Source organism: Lathyrus oleraceus, chromosome 7 (assembly GCF_024323335.1).
Source record: "Lathyrus oleraceus cultivar Zhongwan6 chromosome 7, CAAS_Psat_ZW6_1.0, whole genome shotgun sequence".
NCBI classification, from domain to species: Eukaryota; Viridiplantae; Streptophyta; class Magnoliopsida; order Fabales; family Fabaceae; genus Lathyrus; species Lathyrus oleraceus.
In genome coordinates, this window is record NC_066585.1 from 150,037,647 (window position 1) to 150,055,562 (window position 17,916).

At 38.8% G+C, this 17,916-nt stretch overlaps 1 protein-coding gene and 1 pseudogene across 1 annotated transcript; both read left to right on the forward strand.

Annotated features, from left to right (window-relative positions):
• LOC127102516 (pentatricopeptide repeat-containing protein At3g14730-like) overlaps positions 1 to 15,189 on the forward strand; it is a 33,910-nt pseudogene extending 18,721 nt beyond the window's left edge.
• Positions 15,190 to 16,497: 1,308 nt separating this feature from the next.
• Positions 16,498 to 17,124, forward strand: LOC127102517 (60S ribosomal protein L5-like). Its single transcript, XM_051039880.1, has one exon. The coding sequence runs from the start codon at positions 16,498 to 16,500 to the stop codon at positions 17,122 to 17,124; it is 627 nt and encodes a 208-aa protein (XP_050895837.1).
• Positions 17,125 to 17,916: the final 792 nt, after the last annotated feature.

Here is a 17,916-nt window from a genome sequence, read left to right on the forward strand (position 1 = left end):
GTCGTTTGTGTGCCTTTGTTTGTTTACCTATGTGGCTTTTCTTTATTGTTTTTACTATCTCTATTGTCATATTGATATGAACCTATTGTATTGGTTCGATTATGGTTTGGTACTTGGATACTCTGATTGCAAACCTTGTGGGAAAGACTTTTTACCCGAGTCTCGAGTAAAAACATAAGATAGGACGAGGTTGAGTAGTGCGGGTCCGCGAGATGTATTTCTCGTTGGGTCGGTACGAGAACCTTACTTAGAGTAGATTCTTGAGAGGATGTTGTCGCTCGGCTAGTAAGTTGTCGTAAGCTTCGATATTTTCTTTAGGATCCATGACTCTGAGAACCATTTGTAGAACCTTAGTTCTTTGTCCAACTAGGGAAGATGGTTGCGTAGTATGGGTCTGCGAGATGAATTTCTCGTTGGATCGATGCGAGAACCTCACTTAGAGTAGATTCTTTAGATGGAGTTGATGGCCGGCAAGTAAGTTGCCGCAGGTAGCAAACAGTCTAATGGATCCATGACTTTAGGAACTTTAAAAAAAAAAACTTAAATCATACCTGGTGAGAACCATGTTCTATATAAAGCAATCAGACTTATCCATGCCTTAAGCCTATTGAACCTATACAAAAAAAAATGCATTGCATCCATTCATATACCGTTGCATATGCATTCGTCATCATGCATTTCATATCATTTCTCGAAAATACCAAAACAACTCATCTATCCTTTGTCCATGATAAGCAAAGTGATTCCTGACACACGTTTAGAACAAAGAACCATGTCTCAAGAGATGATGGACGAGCTAAGGAAAAGTCAAAAGCATTGAAGGAGGAACTCAATCTTTTGAAGAGCCAAATGGGATGGGTCGTGGAAACCCTGCAAGCCTTATTGAGGAAAGAGGGTTATCCTATACCCATTGCTACAACAGAGGGAACTACTACCCCACATCCATCTGGTGTTACCCCAAGTCAAGGGAAATTCTATATGGAAGCTCCTCATCTACCAGCATAGGGCCCTCCCTCAAGACGTCGTCATCAACATCCTTTGGTTATTCCTCCTCAAAATCACCGAAGTGGGGTTCAGAACAAAAATCAGAATCAGAACAAGAGGAACAAAAATCACGATGACCCAATTCCGGTGCCATATAGCAAGCTCTACCCACAGCTGATCCAGAATGCTTTGGTGACCCCTCGAGCTCTCACACCTACGTCACCATACCTGCCATGGTACAATCCAAATGCAACATGTGAATTCCATAAAGGAGCATTGGGACATGACCTGGATTCTTGCTTAGCGCCGAAAGCCTTGGTACGAGAGTTGATTAACAAAAAGAGCTTAATCTTTGAAGAAGATCACCCGAAGGTCAAGTGCGAATACCATACTGGAATAGTGGGGCACTCCATCGAGGAATGCAAGAGTTTTAAGCTCAAGCTGCAAAGATTGATTGACATAAGGTCACCAACACTCAAAGAGGAAGGCTCAGGTACATATGCCTTGGTTTTGGGGCCAGGTAATGAGAAAGGGAAAGGACCCTTGAAACCCCTCAAGGTTTTGTTCCACAAGGAAGATGTCAGGGATGTGGCTAATGAGCTATCATTGTTTCCTGGTAAGAGCATTGAGATACCGCCTTGGATTTCCAATGTCACGACCCATACCAATGAAAGAAAAGGAGAAGTGAAAGGAGGAAGCTTGGTGGTAAATGTTAACCTATCAGCCGAATAAGGGCGAAGATCTCAAAGGGTGTCCCCCGAAGTTAATGGATCAAATTTGAAGAAGTTATTCCCTGAAGCTGGCAATTATTTGTTTGTTTCAGCATTCTTTTTGTAGTTTCCTTGCATGTTGATTGTTAATTACTTTTAAGCATTGTTGTTTTCTTTGAATTGGTAAGATTAATGAAATGTTTATGCATCTTTTGAATTAATCCATTCGTATTCACTTGTTTCTCATTTATGTTAAAAACAAAAATACTCCTCTCAATCACTTTTGTTTATCAAACCGTTGTGTTAACAAAGATTGGAAGGAGGATGATGAAAACGAAACACCTGAAATTATTGTGGTATGCTTTTGAGTAAAACCTTGTCGATGATGTAAGGCATTGTTTCAAATCCCCAAACACTGAAGAGATAAGGAGTTAATCCCTAGTCAACCACTTTGAGCCTAGAAGTTGGTGCCTATTTTGGATCTAAAACCCTTAATCTTAACATGGGGCAGGGTAGTTATGTTCAAATAGTTTGATCATGCGTTCGATTTTTCAAAAAAAAATCGTCCATATGTACACCCTCCAATTAGGTTCAACCACATGTCATCCTTCGCGCACATGTTGAAGCGTCGAAGAAGTTGAGAAAAGCTAAAATTAGTATTGGTTGATCCTCATACACCAATAATGTGGCAGTCAAAACGTAAAAAAAAAAAAGATTGAAAAAAGTCCGCTAAGTCAAACCCCACGAAATGACTTAGGCAAAAGTTAGGGCATCCCAATGGACCAAAAGCTTCAAAAAGCGGTCCAGGCAAAATTAGGGATAAAATAAATCAATCAAAAGAGGTCATTAAATCCTCGACAAAAACAAAATAAGGTGACTGCCATTTCAAGAAAATTCGTCTTGAACCCTCATCACACCTTCAAACCATCTTGGAAGTCGGATGCGTGTATCGAATTAACTGAACGTAGGATCTGGAGATCATGAAGAAGAAGGGGTGAGTAAAAATAAATTTTGAGCCTTATATCCTTTTGTTTCAAAAAACCGTGAACGAGACCATGTTACAACCCTTAAAAGACCTAATTGAGGCAGGGTTTATTTTGAAAGCATACTATAACAAGGTTGTGTTAACTTGACTCCAAACGATTTTTGTTAATCATTTGATGGCACCTGTAACAGTCCATTTTTTTAAGTATTTAATTATTATACTATTATTATTATTATTTTAATTTAATTATGTGGAGTGTTAATTAATTAATTGGTGTATTAATTCCTTATCTAGTGGATATGAGAAATAATTAAATAATTGAATTGATTAATTAACTTGGTTGCATAGTGAGTGGTTAATTATTAAATTTAAATAGAGGTATTTAAATATTAGGTATTATTGGGCCTAGTGATTAAATTAGATGATTTAAGCCCAACTAGAATACTATTATAAATAGTAAGAGTGAAGGAAGTGAGAATTAGAATTCACTTGAGCACTGAAGGCAATAGAGAAAGAGGAGAGGAAAAGCGAGAGGAGTCAAGGTTTCCATCAAATTGACAAGGTAAGGGGGGGGGGGGGGGGGGAAATCCTTATTATTATGGGTTAGTATAATTAGGTCAATGGGTAGGAACATGATTTAGGTTGAAATCCTTAATTGGCATGGTTTTGGAATTATTGGGTCTTGATAAATACTCTTGAATTGTGATGATTAAATTATGTAAAAACTGTGAATGAATATATAATTTGATGAGTTATAATTTTCCGAACATGTAGCTTTTTACGGAATCGAAATCGGAGGTCCGGAAGTCCTCCAACGATGAAAAATACGGGGAAATCTGCATTATGTTTTCGCATTAGCGCAGGAACAACTTTCTGTTTTGCGTCAACCGGTTAACCCAGGGTGTTAACCGGTTAACACTGTTACGATTTATGAAAAATTGCATTCTGTCTTGCGTTAACCGGTTAACCCAGGGCGTTAACCGGTTAACACTGTTATAAATTGCCAAGAAGCGCATTCTGTTTTGCGTTAACCGGTTAACCCAGGGCGTTAACCGGTTAACACTGTTATAATACTGAAAAAAATTGATATTTAATTGTTGTGTGCGTTTTGGAATGAAATCGATGTGTACCTATTTGATGGTTGGCATATATTGGTGAATAAAATATTGTATGAATATGTATGTATACCATTATTGAATTGTGAATGATTTATGGTAATAGATGTGTATATGTAATCATGAATGATGTGTGGTGATGAATGTGTATATGTACCAATTGTGAGTCATGGTGATATGTGGAATGTTAAGACGGTATAGATGGTCTTAATTGCATATGTGTTGGTATGTGTGCATTCATTCATAGCATGGTTGACTTCATTGTGGAAGTGGTGAAACTGTGGGTTCACATGAGCAGACGCTGATTCTTACTTGGAATCAGGCATAGTATTAAGCGGTGATCCTTCATTGGAAACAGACGTAGCAGACGTTAATCCTTAATTGGGATTAGGCGTAGTATTAAGCGGTGATCCTTCATTGGAAACAGATGCAGAGCTTTGGTCTTGTCTGGATCGGAAGCGTGGCTTGGATTCTAGATATTGAATCGGAAAGCGGTGAAACTTTGAGTTCACATTGAGGTACCACATGCATGGAGTCACATTGTCTTGCATTGAGTCGTCTATAGTTATGTGATCATTGAATGCATATATTGATGTGAATGCGATGTACGTTTGAAATATGTGAGATGATTGTTGATTAATACTATTGACGTGATTATACCAAGTGTGATGAATTCTTAAATTGTGTTTTAATTCATTGTGCCTTATTATGCTATTTCATAATGATTTTGGAATTCTCACCCTTTCTGTTTGAATGTTACCTTTACATGGGTATCGTGCAGATACTACAGAGTAGTATTGCTGGAGTAGGTGGACGGTAGCTCGCTCAAGATTAGCTGGAGAGTTTCTGTATTTAGTTTGAAATTAGGTAATGAGTCAATGCTCTGGTCATGTAACACTGGGTAGATTAGTGGTATTGAACTCGTATCTTATTTTGATATGCTTTATGTTATTAATTGTTTATTTTATTTGAAGTGATTATTGGGAGATGATCATGGTATGGGACATGAATCATTTTATGAAATACATGAGTATTCTTTATTTTCCGCTGCGAACGCATATTGCTTGAATATTCATGATGAGTGGAATGTGTTATTTTGAATGACCAGGTGTATTGTTGGTTTTTGAAAGTTTTAAGTTTCGAAAACGTCGATGTGATGCCCTTTTCTTTATATGCGTGCTTATTTACTCTGATTATATGTTAAATAATTTGGGGTAGAAGAAGGGGTGTTACATTAGTGGTATCAGAGCATGGTCGACCAGTTGGTCAATAGTAGTAGGTTTTCCGTAGTATTTGATTTGTGTATCTGACACGATCGATACTGTTTGTTTGATGTTACGGGTTATTCAGGACAATGATTGCAGGCAGGAATGACGATGCCATTGCTGAGGCGCTGAGGATGCTGGCGGAATCCATGGGTCAGATCCATCAAGCGAATGCCCATCAAGCGAATGCGCATGCCGGTAACCAAAAGAGAGATGATGATGAGTTCCGTGCTTTGGGGAGTTTCCAGCGGAACAATCCTCCTATCTTTGAGGGTGAGCATGCACATGAGAAAGCTCAAGCTTGGCTGGAAGCAATTGAGAAGATCTTCAGAGTCATGAACTGTACGGATGCTCAGAAAGTGCAGTTTGGTACCCATATGCTTGAGAAGGAAGCTGAAGATTGGTGGAATAACACTCTTCAGAGGTTCGAAGAAGACAACATTGAAGTTACTTGGACTCTTTTCCGTGATACCTTCTTGGAGAACTATTGCCCAGAAGATTGTCGTGGGAAGAAAGAGGTGGAGTTCCTTGAATTGAAGCAAGGAAATGGTACCGTTGCTGATTATGCTGCTAGATTTCAGGAGCTTATCAAGTATTGTCCTCATTACAATACTGTTAATGCTGAGAGATCTAAATGTTTGAAGTTTGTGAATGGCTTGAGACATAATATCAAGAAGGCCATTGGTTACCAACAGATTACTCGTTTTACAGAATTGGTTAACAAGAGCCGGATTTATGACGAGGATAGTAGGGAGAGTGCTTCTGTCTACAAGAGTCTGAAGGGGAAAAACCAAGATCGGGGAAAACCATATGATGACAAGAGGAGACAATCTAGTGTTGGCAAGAAGCCAAGTGGGGGAGTATCTTCTATTCCACTTAAGTGCTTCAAATGTGGTGTGGAAGGCCATCGTGCTACAGAGTGAAGTAGAGATTCTGGGAAGTGTTTCAATTATGGCAGGACGGGTCACAGAGCAAACCAGTGTAGGGCGAACGTAACTTGTTTCAATTGTGGGGAGAAAGGTCACATTAGTTCGCAATGTGATAAACCGAAGAAGGAGCAAGTGAAGGGAAAGGTGTTTGCATTGTCTGGTGCGGAGACCACTACCGATGATAGACTAATCCAAGGTACGTGCTTTATTAATGGTACACCTTTGATTGCCATTATTGATACCGGTGCAACACATTCTTTCATTTCTTTGGATTGTGCTAAGAGGCTGAATCTCATATTATCTGATATGCGTAGAAGTATGATTATTGATACACCTGCTATGGGTTCTGTTTCTACTTCCTATGTGTGTTTGAATTGTCCGTTGAGTATATTTGGTAGGAATTTTGGAATTGATTTAGTTTGTCTTCCGTTAGAGCAACTCGACGTGATTTTGGGTATGAATTGGTTAAAAGTTAATTAGGTGTATATCAACTGTTTCGAGAAAACGGTTATTTTTCCTGAGGTTGATGCTAAGGAAGATTGGTGTATGTCTGCTAAGCAAGTTGATGAATCGGTGCAAAATGGTGCCGAGTTGTTTATGTTGTTGGCAACTTTGGGTATTCGGGAGAAGAGGACGATCGAAGAACTGCCAATAGTTTGTGAATTTGCTGAGGTATTTCCGGAAGATATAAGTGATTTACCGCCGGAACGTGAGGTTGAGTTTTCGATTGATTTAGTTCCTGGAACTAGTCCTGTATCGACGACTCCCTATCGAATGTCCGCTTCTGAGTTGAAAGAGTTGAAGAGTCAACTTGAAGACTTACTCGAGAAGAAGTTTATTCGTCCTAGTGTGTCATCGTGGGGTGCACCTGTGCTATTGGTCAAGAAGAAAGAAGGTTCTATGAGATTATGTGTTGATTATAGACAATTGAATAAAGTGACGATTAAGAACAAGTATCCACTTCCAAGGATTGACGATCTGATGGATCAGCTGGTTGGAGCTTGTGTGTTTAGCAAAATTGATTTGAGGTCTGGGTATCATCAGATTCGTGTAAAGGCTGAGGATATTCAGAAGACTGCTTTTAGGACAAGGTACGGTCACTACGAGTACTCCGTGATGCCGTTTGGGGTGACGAATGCACCTGGTGTATTTATGGAGTATATGAATAGAATCTTTCATGATTATCTGGATAAGTTTGTAGTTGTGTTCATCGATGATATATTGATTTATTCTAAGGACGAAGAGGATCATGCAGAGCATTTGAAGGTTGTGTTATCGATGTTGAAAGAGAGGAAGTTGTTTGCTAAACTCTCTAAATGTGAATTTTGGTTGAGTGAAGTAAGTTTTCTTGGACATGTGATTTCGAGCGGTGGGATTTCTGTGGATCCTACGAAGATCGAAGCTGTATCTCAGTGGGAAGCTCCTAAGTCTGTTGCTGAGATTCGAAGTTTCCTTGGTTTGGCTGGTTATTATAGGAAGTTCATTGAGGGATTTTCTAAGTTGTCGTTACCGTTGACGCAGTTGACTAGGAAGGGTCAAGCTTTCATTTGGACTTCGCAGTGTGAAGCGAATTTTCAAGATCTTAAGAGAAGATTGACTACGGCTCCTATTTTGATTTTACCGGATCCGTTAGAAACCTTCGTGGTGTATTGTGATGCTTCTTTGTTGGGTTTGGGAGGTGTTCTGATGCAAAAGGGGCAAGTGGTAGCTTATGCTTCAAGGCAACTCAAAGTTCATAAGAAGAATTACCCGACGCATGATTTAGAGTTGGCCGCCGTTGTGTTTGTGTTGAAGCTCTGGAGACATTACTTGTTTGGATCGAGGTTTGATGTGTTTAGTGATCACAAAAGTTTGAAGTACTTGTTCGATCAGAAAGAATTGAATATGAGGCAAAGGAGATGGTTGGAATTCTTGAAGGATTATGATTTTGGTTTGAATTATCATCTTGGGAAGGCGAATGTTGTAGCCGATGCATTGAGTAGGAAGTCATTGCATATGTCTATGTTGATGATGCGAGAGTTTGAATTGTTGGAGCAATTTAGGGATTTGAGTTTGGTTTGTGAAGCGACGTCTTCGTGTGTTAAGCTTGGGACGTTGAAGCTTACGTGTGACATTCTTGACGAGATTAGAGAAGGTCAGAGGTTAGATTTGAAGTTAGTCGATGTTATGACATTGATTAACCAAGGTAAAGGTGGTGACTTTCGGATTGATGAGAATGGTATCATGGGGTGTCGTGATCGAGTGTGTGTTCCGAATGGTATGGATTTGAGAAAGAGGATTCTTGAGGAAGGGCATAGAAGTGGCCTGAGTATTCATCCTGGTACTACTAAGATGTATAAAGACTTGAAGAAAATGTTTTGGTGGCAAGGTATGAAGAAGGATGTAGCGGAATTTGTGTATTCATGTTTGACTTGTCAAAAGTCAAAGATTGAACATCAAAAGTCGTCTGGTTTGATGCAATCGTTATCTATTCCCGAGTGGAAGTGGGATAGTATCTCTATGGATTTTGTTTCGGGCTTACCAAGAACATCGAGTAATTGTGAGGCGATTTGGGTCGTTGTGGACATGCTGACGAAGTGTGCTCATTTTATTCCAATGAGAATGGATTATTCGATGGAGAGACTTGCTAAGTTGTATATCAAGAGGATTGTGTGTTTGCATGGTATACTGTCGAGTATTGTTTCGGATAGAGATCCGAGGTTCACTTCGAGATTTTGGGAAGGTTTGCAAAGTGCTTTGGGGACGAAGTTGCATTTGAGTTCGGCATATCATCCGCAAACTGATGGTCAAACGGAGAGGACTATTCAGTCACTTGAAGATCTTTTGAGGTCTTGTGTTTTGGAACAAGGAGGAAATTGGGATAGTTTCTTGCCTTTAATCGAGTTTACATATAATAACAGTTTCCATTCGAGTATTGGAATGGCACCGTTTGAGGCCCTTTATGGCAGAAGGTGTAGAACTCCTTTATGTTGGTACGAATCGGGAGAGAGTGATGTGGTTGGACCCGAGTTGATTCAAGAGACTACAGATAAGATTAAGATGATTCAAGGGAAGATGAAGGCTTCTCAGAGTCGTCAAAAGAGTTATCATGATAAGAGGAGGAAAGCTCTTGAGTTTGAGAAAGACGAGCATGTGTTTCTTCGAGTTACGCCAATAACGGGTGTTGGTAGAGCTTTGAAGTCGCGTAAGTTGACGCCGCGTTTCATTGGTCCTTATCAGATTTCCGAGAGGATAGGTGAAGTGGCATATCGGATTGCATTACCACCATCACTTTCTAATCTTCATGATGTATTCCATGTGTCTCAATTGAGGAAGTACATTGCGGAACCATCGCATGTTGTTCCGTTAGAGGATGTGCAAGTACGGGATAATTTGACGGTTGATACATCACCTGTGCGGATTGAAGATCGAGAAGTGAAGAAGCTTCGTGGTAAGGAGATTGCTTTGGTAAAAGTGATATGGGGTGGAGTCGCCAATGGAAATATTACGTGGGAACTCGAGGATAAGATGAGGGAATCATATCCAGAGTTGTTTGTTTGAGGTAAATTTTCGAGGACGAAAATCTTTTAAGTGGGGGAGAGTTGTAACAGTCCATTTTTTTAAGTATTTAATTATTATACTATTATTATTATTATGTGGAGTGTTAATTAATTAATTGGTGTATTAATTCCTTATCTAGAGGATATGAGAAATAATTAAATAATTGAATTGATTAATTAACTTGGTTGCATAGTGAGTGGTTAATTATTAAATTTAAATAGAGGTATTTAAATATTAGGTATTATTGGGCCTAGTGATTAAATTAGATGATTTAAGCCCAACTAGAATACTATTATAAATAGTAAGAGTGAAGGAAGTGAGAATTAGAATTCACTTGAGCACTGAAGGCAATAGAGAAAGAGGAGAGGAAAAGCGAGAGGAGTCAAGGTTTCCATCAAATTGACAAGGTAAGGGGGGAAATCCTTATTATTATGGGTTAGTATAATTGGGTCAATGGGTAGGAACATGATTTAGGTTGAAATCCTTAATTGGCATGGTTTTGGAATTATTGGGTCTTGATAAATACTCTTGAATTGTGATGATTAAATTATGTAAAAACTGTGAATGAATATATAATTGGATGAGTTATAATTTTCTGAACGTGTAGCTTTTTACGGAATCGAAATCGGAGGTCCGAAAGTCCTCCAACGATGAAAAATGCGGGAAAATCTGCATTCTGTTTTCGCGTTAGCGCAGGAACAACTTTCTGTTTTGCGTTAACCGGTTAACCCAGGGCGTTAACCGGTTAACACTGTTACGATTTATGAAAAATTGCATTCTGTCTTGCGTTAATCGGTTAACACTGTTATAAATTGCCAAGAAGCGCATTCTGTTTTGCGTTAACCGGTTAACGCAGGGCGTTAACCGGTTAACACTGTTATAATACTAAAAAAAAATTGATATTTAATTGTTGTGTGCGTTTTGGAATGAAATCGATGTGTACCTATTTGATGGTTGGCATATATTGGTGAATAAAATATTGTATGAATATGTATGTATACCATTATTGAATTGTGAATGATTTATGGTAATGGATGTCTATATGTAATCATGAATGATGTGTGGTGATGAATGTGTATATGTACCAATTGTGAGTCATGGTGATAGGTGGAATGTTAAGACGGTATAGATGGTCTTAATTGCATATGTGTTGGTATGTGTGCATTCATTCATAGCATGGTTGACTTCATTGTGGAAGTGGTGAAACTGTGGGTTCACATGAGCAGACGTTGATTCTTACTTGGAATCAGGCGTAGTATTAAGCGGTGATCCTTCATTGGAAATAGACGTAGCAGACGTTAATCCTTAATTGGGATTAGGCGTAGTATTAAGCGGTGATCCTTCATTGGAAATAGACGCAGGGCTTTGGTCTTGTCCGGATCGGAAGCGTGGCTTGGATTCTAGATATTGAATCGGAAAGCGGTGAAACTTTGAGTTCACATTGAGGTACCATATGCATGGAGTCACATTGTCTTGCATTGAGTCGTCTATAGTTATGTGATCATTGAATGCATGTATTGATGTGAATGCGATGTACGTTTGAAATATGTGAGATGATTGTTGATTAATACTATTGAAGTGATTATACCAAGTGTGATGAATTCTTAAATTGTGTTTTAATTCATTGTGCCTTATTATGCTATTTCATAATGATTTTGGAATTCTCACCCTTTCTGTTTGAATGTTACCTTTACATGGGTATCATGCAGATACTACAGAGTAGTATTGCTGGAGTAGGTGGACGGTAGCTCGCTTAAGATTAGCTGGAGAGTTTCTGTATTTAGTTTGAAATTAGGTAATGAGTCAATGCTCTGGTCATGTAACACTGGGTAGATTAGTGGTATTGAACTCGTATCTTATTTTGATATGCTTTATGTTATTAATTGTTTATTTTATTTGAAGTGATTATTGGGAGATGATCATGGTATGGGACATGAATCATTTTATGAAATACATGAGTATTCTTTATTTTCCGCTGCGAACGCATATTGCTTGAATATTCATGATGAGTGGAATGTGTTATTTTGAATGACCAGGTGTATTGTTGGTTTTTGAAAGTTTTAAGTTTCGAAAACGTCGATGTGACGCCCTTTTCTTTATATGCGTGCTTATTTACTCTGATTATATGTTAAATAATTTGGGGTAGAAGAAGGGGTGTTATAACACCAACTTGCATACTGTGAATGACTTGATCACCATTGTGTTCTTATCAACGACTCGTTCACTGTATTTCACCCGTTCATATCAATAAATTTTGATTTCAAATTTTGGCATAAGTATTGAATTAAAATTATCATTTTTGAATGAACAATCTTATTTGCGATTCAACACTTAGCATCAAAGAAATTCAATACACAGTTGAGGAACTTGATGGAGTGAAAGAAGTCTAGTCAGGGGCAAATCACTTTGAGCATCAGTTAATTCGAGTTAATCACCCTAACGGTCATCTAGCCAAGAGTAATCTGCTTCAAGAATCAGACCGGGGCAAGCCACCTCAGAGCTCAGTAAGTCCAATCACTCCAAGGTTCAGTTAGCCAAGAGTAATTTGCTTTAAGACTTAGACTGGGGCAAGCCACCTCAGAGCTCAATGAGTCCAACTATCCAAGGAAAGTCAATCAAGAGTCTACCATTCCAACATTTGGTTAGTCAAGTTCAGACCATTGCAAGTTTCAAACACTTGGGGCAAGCCATCTCGAGGTAGTTTCATGGCAAGTTGTTTTCAAACCCACTTTCAAGGTGAACATTTTCAAAGACCCAACAGACTGGGGCAAGATGAGCCACAGAGGGGCAGAACCTCTTTCTTCGTGCTTTCAAACTGCTCAAACAAATTCTGCCATACGTCAACAACTATTGAGTTTAAGACGAGTGCCCGAAAATTATGCTAGCACGATTCATTAATCCTCCAAAAGGATCCATCGGCTAAGCTGTGGCTATCAAACTGGATAGAATCCTCCTTTGACAACATCTATCATAAAATATTTGGTTGAGTTCTCGGTGTTAAGGAATCATGAGCTTCCATAAAAAGCCTTTACAAACTCCTAGTCTGCCCAGTGTCAACATTCTCATAATCATGATCATTCATATATCATGCATAAAAGGAAATTCAAATCATGCATAGCTGAAATGTACTTCGTGCTCATTTTGCATTGACCCAGGTCTTGTTATCGATCCTAGATCCTTTGACCTTTGATTCCAGTTTGTATTTGGTGCCCTTAAACCAACATCCGGTTGGTGACCCAGGTCTTGTCATATATGAACCTGTTGTTGAGCTTTATTCCACTTTCAGGTCATATATGAACCTGTTGTTCAATACTATTCAGGTCATATATGAACCTATCGTTGAGCCTTATTCCAGTGTCAGGTCATCTATGAACCTGTTCTGAAGAGTTTTTCCCTGTTGTTCAATACTATTCAGGTCATATATGAACCTGTTGTTGAGCCTTATTCCAGTGTCAGGTCATATATGAACCTGTTCTGAAGAGTTTTTTCCTGTTGTTCAATACTATTCAGGTCATATATGAACCTGTTGTTGAGCCTTATTCCAGTGTCAGGTCATATATGAACCTGTTCTGAAGAGTTTTTCCCTGTTGTTCAATACTATTCAGGTCATATATGAACCTATTGTTGAGCCTTATTCCAGTGTCAGGTCATATATAAACCTGTTCTGAAGAGTTTTTCCCTGTTGTTCAATACTATTCAGGTCATACATGAACATGTCATTGAGCCTTATTCCAGTGCCAGGTCATATATGAACCTGTTCTGAAGAGTTTTTCCCTGTTGTCCAATACTATTCAGGTCATATATGAACCTGTCGTTGAGCCTTATTCCAGTGTTAGGTCATATATGAACCTGTTCTAAAGAGTTTTTTCCTGTTGATTCAATACTATTCAGGTCATATATGAACCTGTTGTTGAGCTTTATTCCAGTGTCAGGTCAGATATGAACCTGTCCTGAAGAGTCTTTCTCTATGATTGTTTCAATGTTGTCAGGTCATATATGAACCTACTTTTGAGCTTTCATTCCAGTATTGTCAGGTCATATATGAATCTGTTGATACACTCTTCTTGATTTTTTCTGAGTTTGTTAGGTCATATCTGAACTTGCTGTCAGAACTTCTTGATATTCCCCAGCATTGTCAGGTCATATATGAACCTGTTTGTTGTGTTTTATTCCAGTATTGTCAGGTCATATATGAACCTATTGTAGCATTTTTTTTCCTTATTCGGGTTTAGTAAGTCATATGTGAACTTACTACCGAAATCTCTTGTACCTTAAATGTTGTTTATCAACTTTCACTTCGATTACTCCCCAGGGTGTGTCTGACTCTCCAGCAGGATTTATTTTCCCTAGCAAGTTTGTTCTTTACCATTTGTCTGTGGACCACCAACATTCCCCACAGATTTGATCCGCCTAGTAGCATCTCCTGTTAAGGGTTCACCATATCCCTAGCAAAAAAAAAAAAAAAAAAAAAAAGAGAATCATGCATTCATGCATATCATATCATATCATATCATATCATATCATATCATATCATATCATATCATATCATATCATATCATATCATATCATATCATATCATATCATATCATGTCATAGGGATTCAGGATCAAAATCTGGGTCTTCTTAGTATTTAACCATCTCCCACTATGATCATATGAAGAGTGTCCTACTTCATATTCTCTAGTTGAAGACGCTTAAATAGGGGCAACTGTCATACCCCGATTTTGGCCCTGAATTTTTTTCATTTTTTTCATTTTTATTTGGCGCTTGGCCTAAAGTTCATTTGCATACATTCATGACCAAAGGCAACCGACAATTCCCATTTGATCAAAAATGGTTTCTTTTCATCCCCACTTGCCATCACCAGCCTCATCAACATATACTCCAAGTGCACCCTCATCGATTATGCTCTTAAAGTCTTCAACTACCCTACCCATCATGACAAAAATGTTTTTGCTTACAATTCAATCATTGCTGGATTCGTTTCAAATCGGCTTCCACAATACGGAGTTGGTCTTTATAAGCAAATGCGCCATCTGGGTATTGTTATTCCTGATAAATTCACGTTCCCGTGTGTGATCCGAGCTTGTGGTAGTTCTGCAGAGGTTTTGGAGGTTAAGAAGATTCATGGATTGTTGTTTAAACTCGGGTTGGAGTTAGATTGTTTTTGTTGGAAGTGCCTTGTGGATGTTTAGGAGGATGGGGGAGAAGGGGGTGATTCCTTGTAAATATGCAGTTACTGGTGTTTTGTCTATATATTCTGTGATAGGAGATTTTGACAATGGACGAGTTGTTCATGGGTTTGTTACAAAAATTGGTTATGGCTCTAGTGTTGTTGTTTCGAATGCACTGATTGATATGTATGCAAAATGCGGAAATATGAGAGATGCTCATATGGTTTTTGATATTATGACAGAGAAAGATGTGGCCTCATGGAACATCATGATCACGGGTTATAGAATGCATGGTTATGGTGATGAGGCATTAGACATATTTTCTCGTATGTGTCAAGCTCAATTGGTACCAAACGAAATCAGTTTTGTTGGATTGCTATCTGCATGCAGCCATGCTGGCATGGTGAAGGAATGGCATATAGAGATGTTGTTACTTGGAACTCAACAATTACAGCTACAAAAATTAAGGATTATAATAGGCATCTAATTACAAACAACCATAAATTACAAATTTGAGGCACTAAAGCTAATCACCGGCATTTAAAAACTTTCCGCTGGCATATCAACAGAGCATATGATACCGTCAAAAGTGACGGAATACGGTTCAAATGGAAGAACCGTTCCTTCCTTCTTTCCATGGTTGGACTATGCAACAAAATATCCTCTTTCTGAACTCTTTAAAGCAAGACCACCTTTATGGAACACGGCGTTGCAAAGCGAGTCTTTTGATGATGACGAGCTTGAACACTTTGAAGATGTTATAAAAGAGACTGATAAAGAACCTGTAACCGTATCAGATAAAAGTGAAGAACCTGTAACCGTATCAGATAAAAGCGACGAACCTGTAATTGCATCTGATAAAAAAGGGGGATGAAACTGTACCTACTATTATTAACTCGTCATCAGTCGTAGCTACTGTTGGAGACATCGCATGGAAAGATGCCAAATACGGTCAGATATGGGAGTATCTCCGGGATGAATTTGAGTTAACTCAGAGATTTGCGAGCCTTGATTTCAAGTTGAAATTTGTGGAGCACAACATCCGATTTCTACAAGAAATTCTTCAAAACAGGAAATCCGATTTCCTAGAGTGGCTCATTATTACATTGATTGGTGCTGAAATTCTGATGTCTCTATATGACATTGTTCAGCGGTCTGCAATGAGTCTTTAGTAGCAATTGGTGCAACAAAGTAAAACCCACCTGCCAAAGAACAAATCAGCAGAGGATAAGAGATATCAAAGAACAATTATAGCAAAACACGCATCATAATAGAAAAATAGAAAGCGAGAGAAACAGAATAGTAATGATGGTGTTGATAAACAAGAAGGCAATGATGAAGTTAGCTTTGATGTTTTCTGTTGGGCTTCACCGCAACTGTTGTTGATGCTCGTTTTGACTCAGATTTCTTCATCATTCAACTGCTCTCCAATAGGTGTTGGCATGTTCCCAAATTCCAAGTTGATTAGTCATGAAGGATGCCAAAGCTGGATTTCCACCACGCCAACACGCCAACACGCCACCTCCGCCGCTATAAGGGGAGTTGGGTGATCCATTGAAATACGAGTTATTGGGGGATGTTGTACCTGTTATCAAAAGACAAGGAAATGATGAGCAGTAGGCAGAGTTTTGCCTCTTGATAATAAGACGCAAATAATTGGATGCTATGCTCAAACCAACTTGGTCATGAATCCAATGTACAAGGGCTTGAAACAACTGCAACATGAATTCATCCTCAAAACCTGCAAAACAATCAACATCATGACAGAAAAACCAACCTGCATCTTATTTTTTTCATGACAGGAAGACAAAATCCAACTTATGCCACTGGACTCCTCTTGGCACGTCGGGTTCTCAAGACACTTGAGATGGATGAAGAGTATGAGGGAAATGTTGAGGCTACTGGAGAGGATTATTCTGTGGAGCCAGGTGATTCCAGGAGGCCATTCCGTGCTCTTCTTGATGTTGGTCTTGTTAAGACCACAACTGGAAACCGTGTCTTTGGTGCTCTGAAGGGTGCATTGGATGGTGGTTCGGATATTCCTCACAGTGACAAGAGGTTTGCTGGTTTTGATAAGGAAAAGCAGGAGCTTGATGCTGAGGTTCACCGCAAATATATCTTTGGTGGACATGTTTTTGCCTATATGAAGATTTGGATTGAAGACGAACCAGAGAAATATCAGACTCATTTCAGTGAGTATATTAAGAAGGGAATCGAAGCTGATGGACTTGAAGAGCTTTACAAGAAGGTTCATGCTGCCATCCGTGCAGACCCGACCATTAAGAAATCTGAGAAGAAGCCTCCAACACAGCACAAGAGATATAATCTGAAGAAGCTTTTACCCCAAAGTTTCACTGCAGTAAAAAACATAGCCATTAGTCAAAGCTGTAGAATTTCAGAAAAATTCCCAAATTGGCATTAAGACAAAACAGAGGGAGAAAGCATGAGTTCAGATTATCGTTCCGAAATCCAAGCATCCAAAAGGCCAATGCAAACTGAGTTCACAGAAAGGATGTTGGCAAATACCTGTTTTACTCCACCATACCAAACTGAAAACCCTAAAGTTGTGGACATAAATAGAGAGGGAGAGAATCAGAAGAAGGGAGGACGGAAAATTGAGGAGGCGACCACAAACGAAAAAACCCTAAAATCGGCCAAACGAAAACCTAACTTTCGGGAGCAAAACCTGATTTTATTGACGGCGTGAAGAACCTAGCAAAGAGAGGAAGATCAAACTCACCATCACCACCGAAGGTGAGCCGTCTTATTCAATTCTCTTCTAGGAACCATGGTTTTTTTTTTATGTTTAGGTTGAGAGAGGGAGACACGAGGTTGAGAGCGAAGGAGAGATGCGTTTGAGCGGCTGTGAGAGAGGGTTTGTTAGCGAGAGAGATTGAGAGAAGTGAGGTTAAGAGGACGCGAGGGAGAGAACGAGGACGATGAAGCATTGAAACCATTTGTTACCGTTGTTTCCAATTTCTTTCTTTTGTTTATTTTTTAACAGAATAAACATTGAAACCATTAAAAGTTACGTTTAAACTTCCTAGGTTTTATTTAATAAGGTTTTCATTTAGTAATGTATATTAACATATTAATGTTTATCTCAATCCATTAGCTCTAGAACCCAACAGCCAGGCGGCTGGGTTTAATTTCCTGTTTTTTTTTTTTGGTAGTCCAACCGACTATTTTTTATCTTAGTTTTTATTTTTAATTC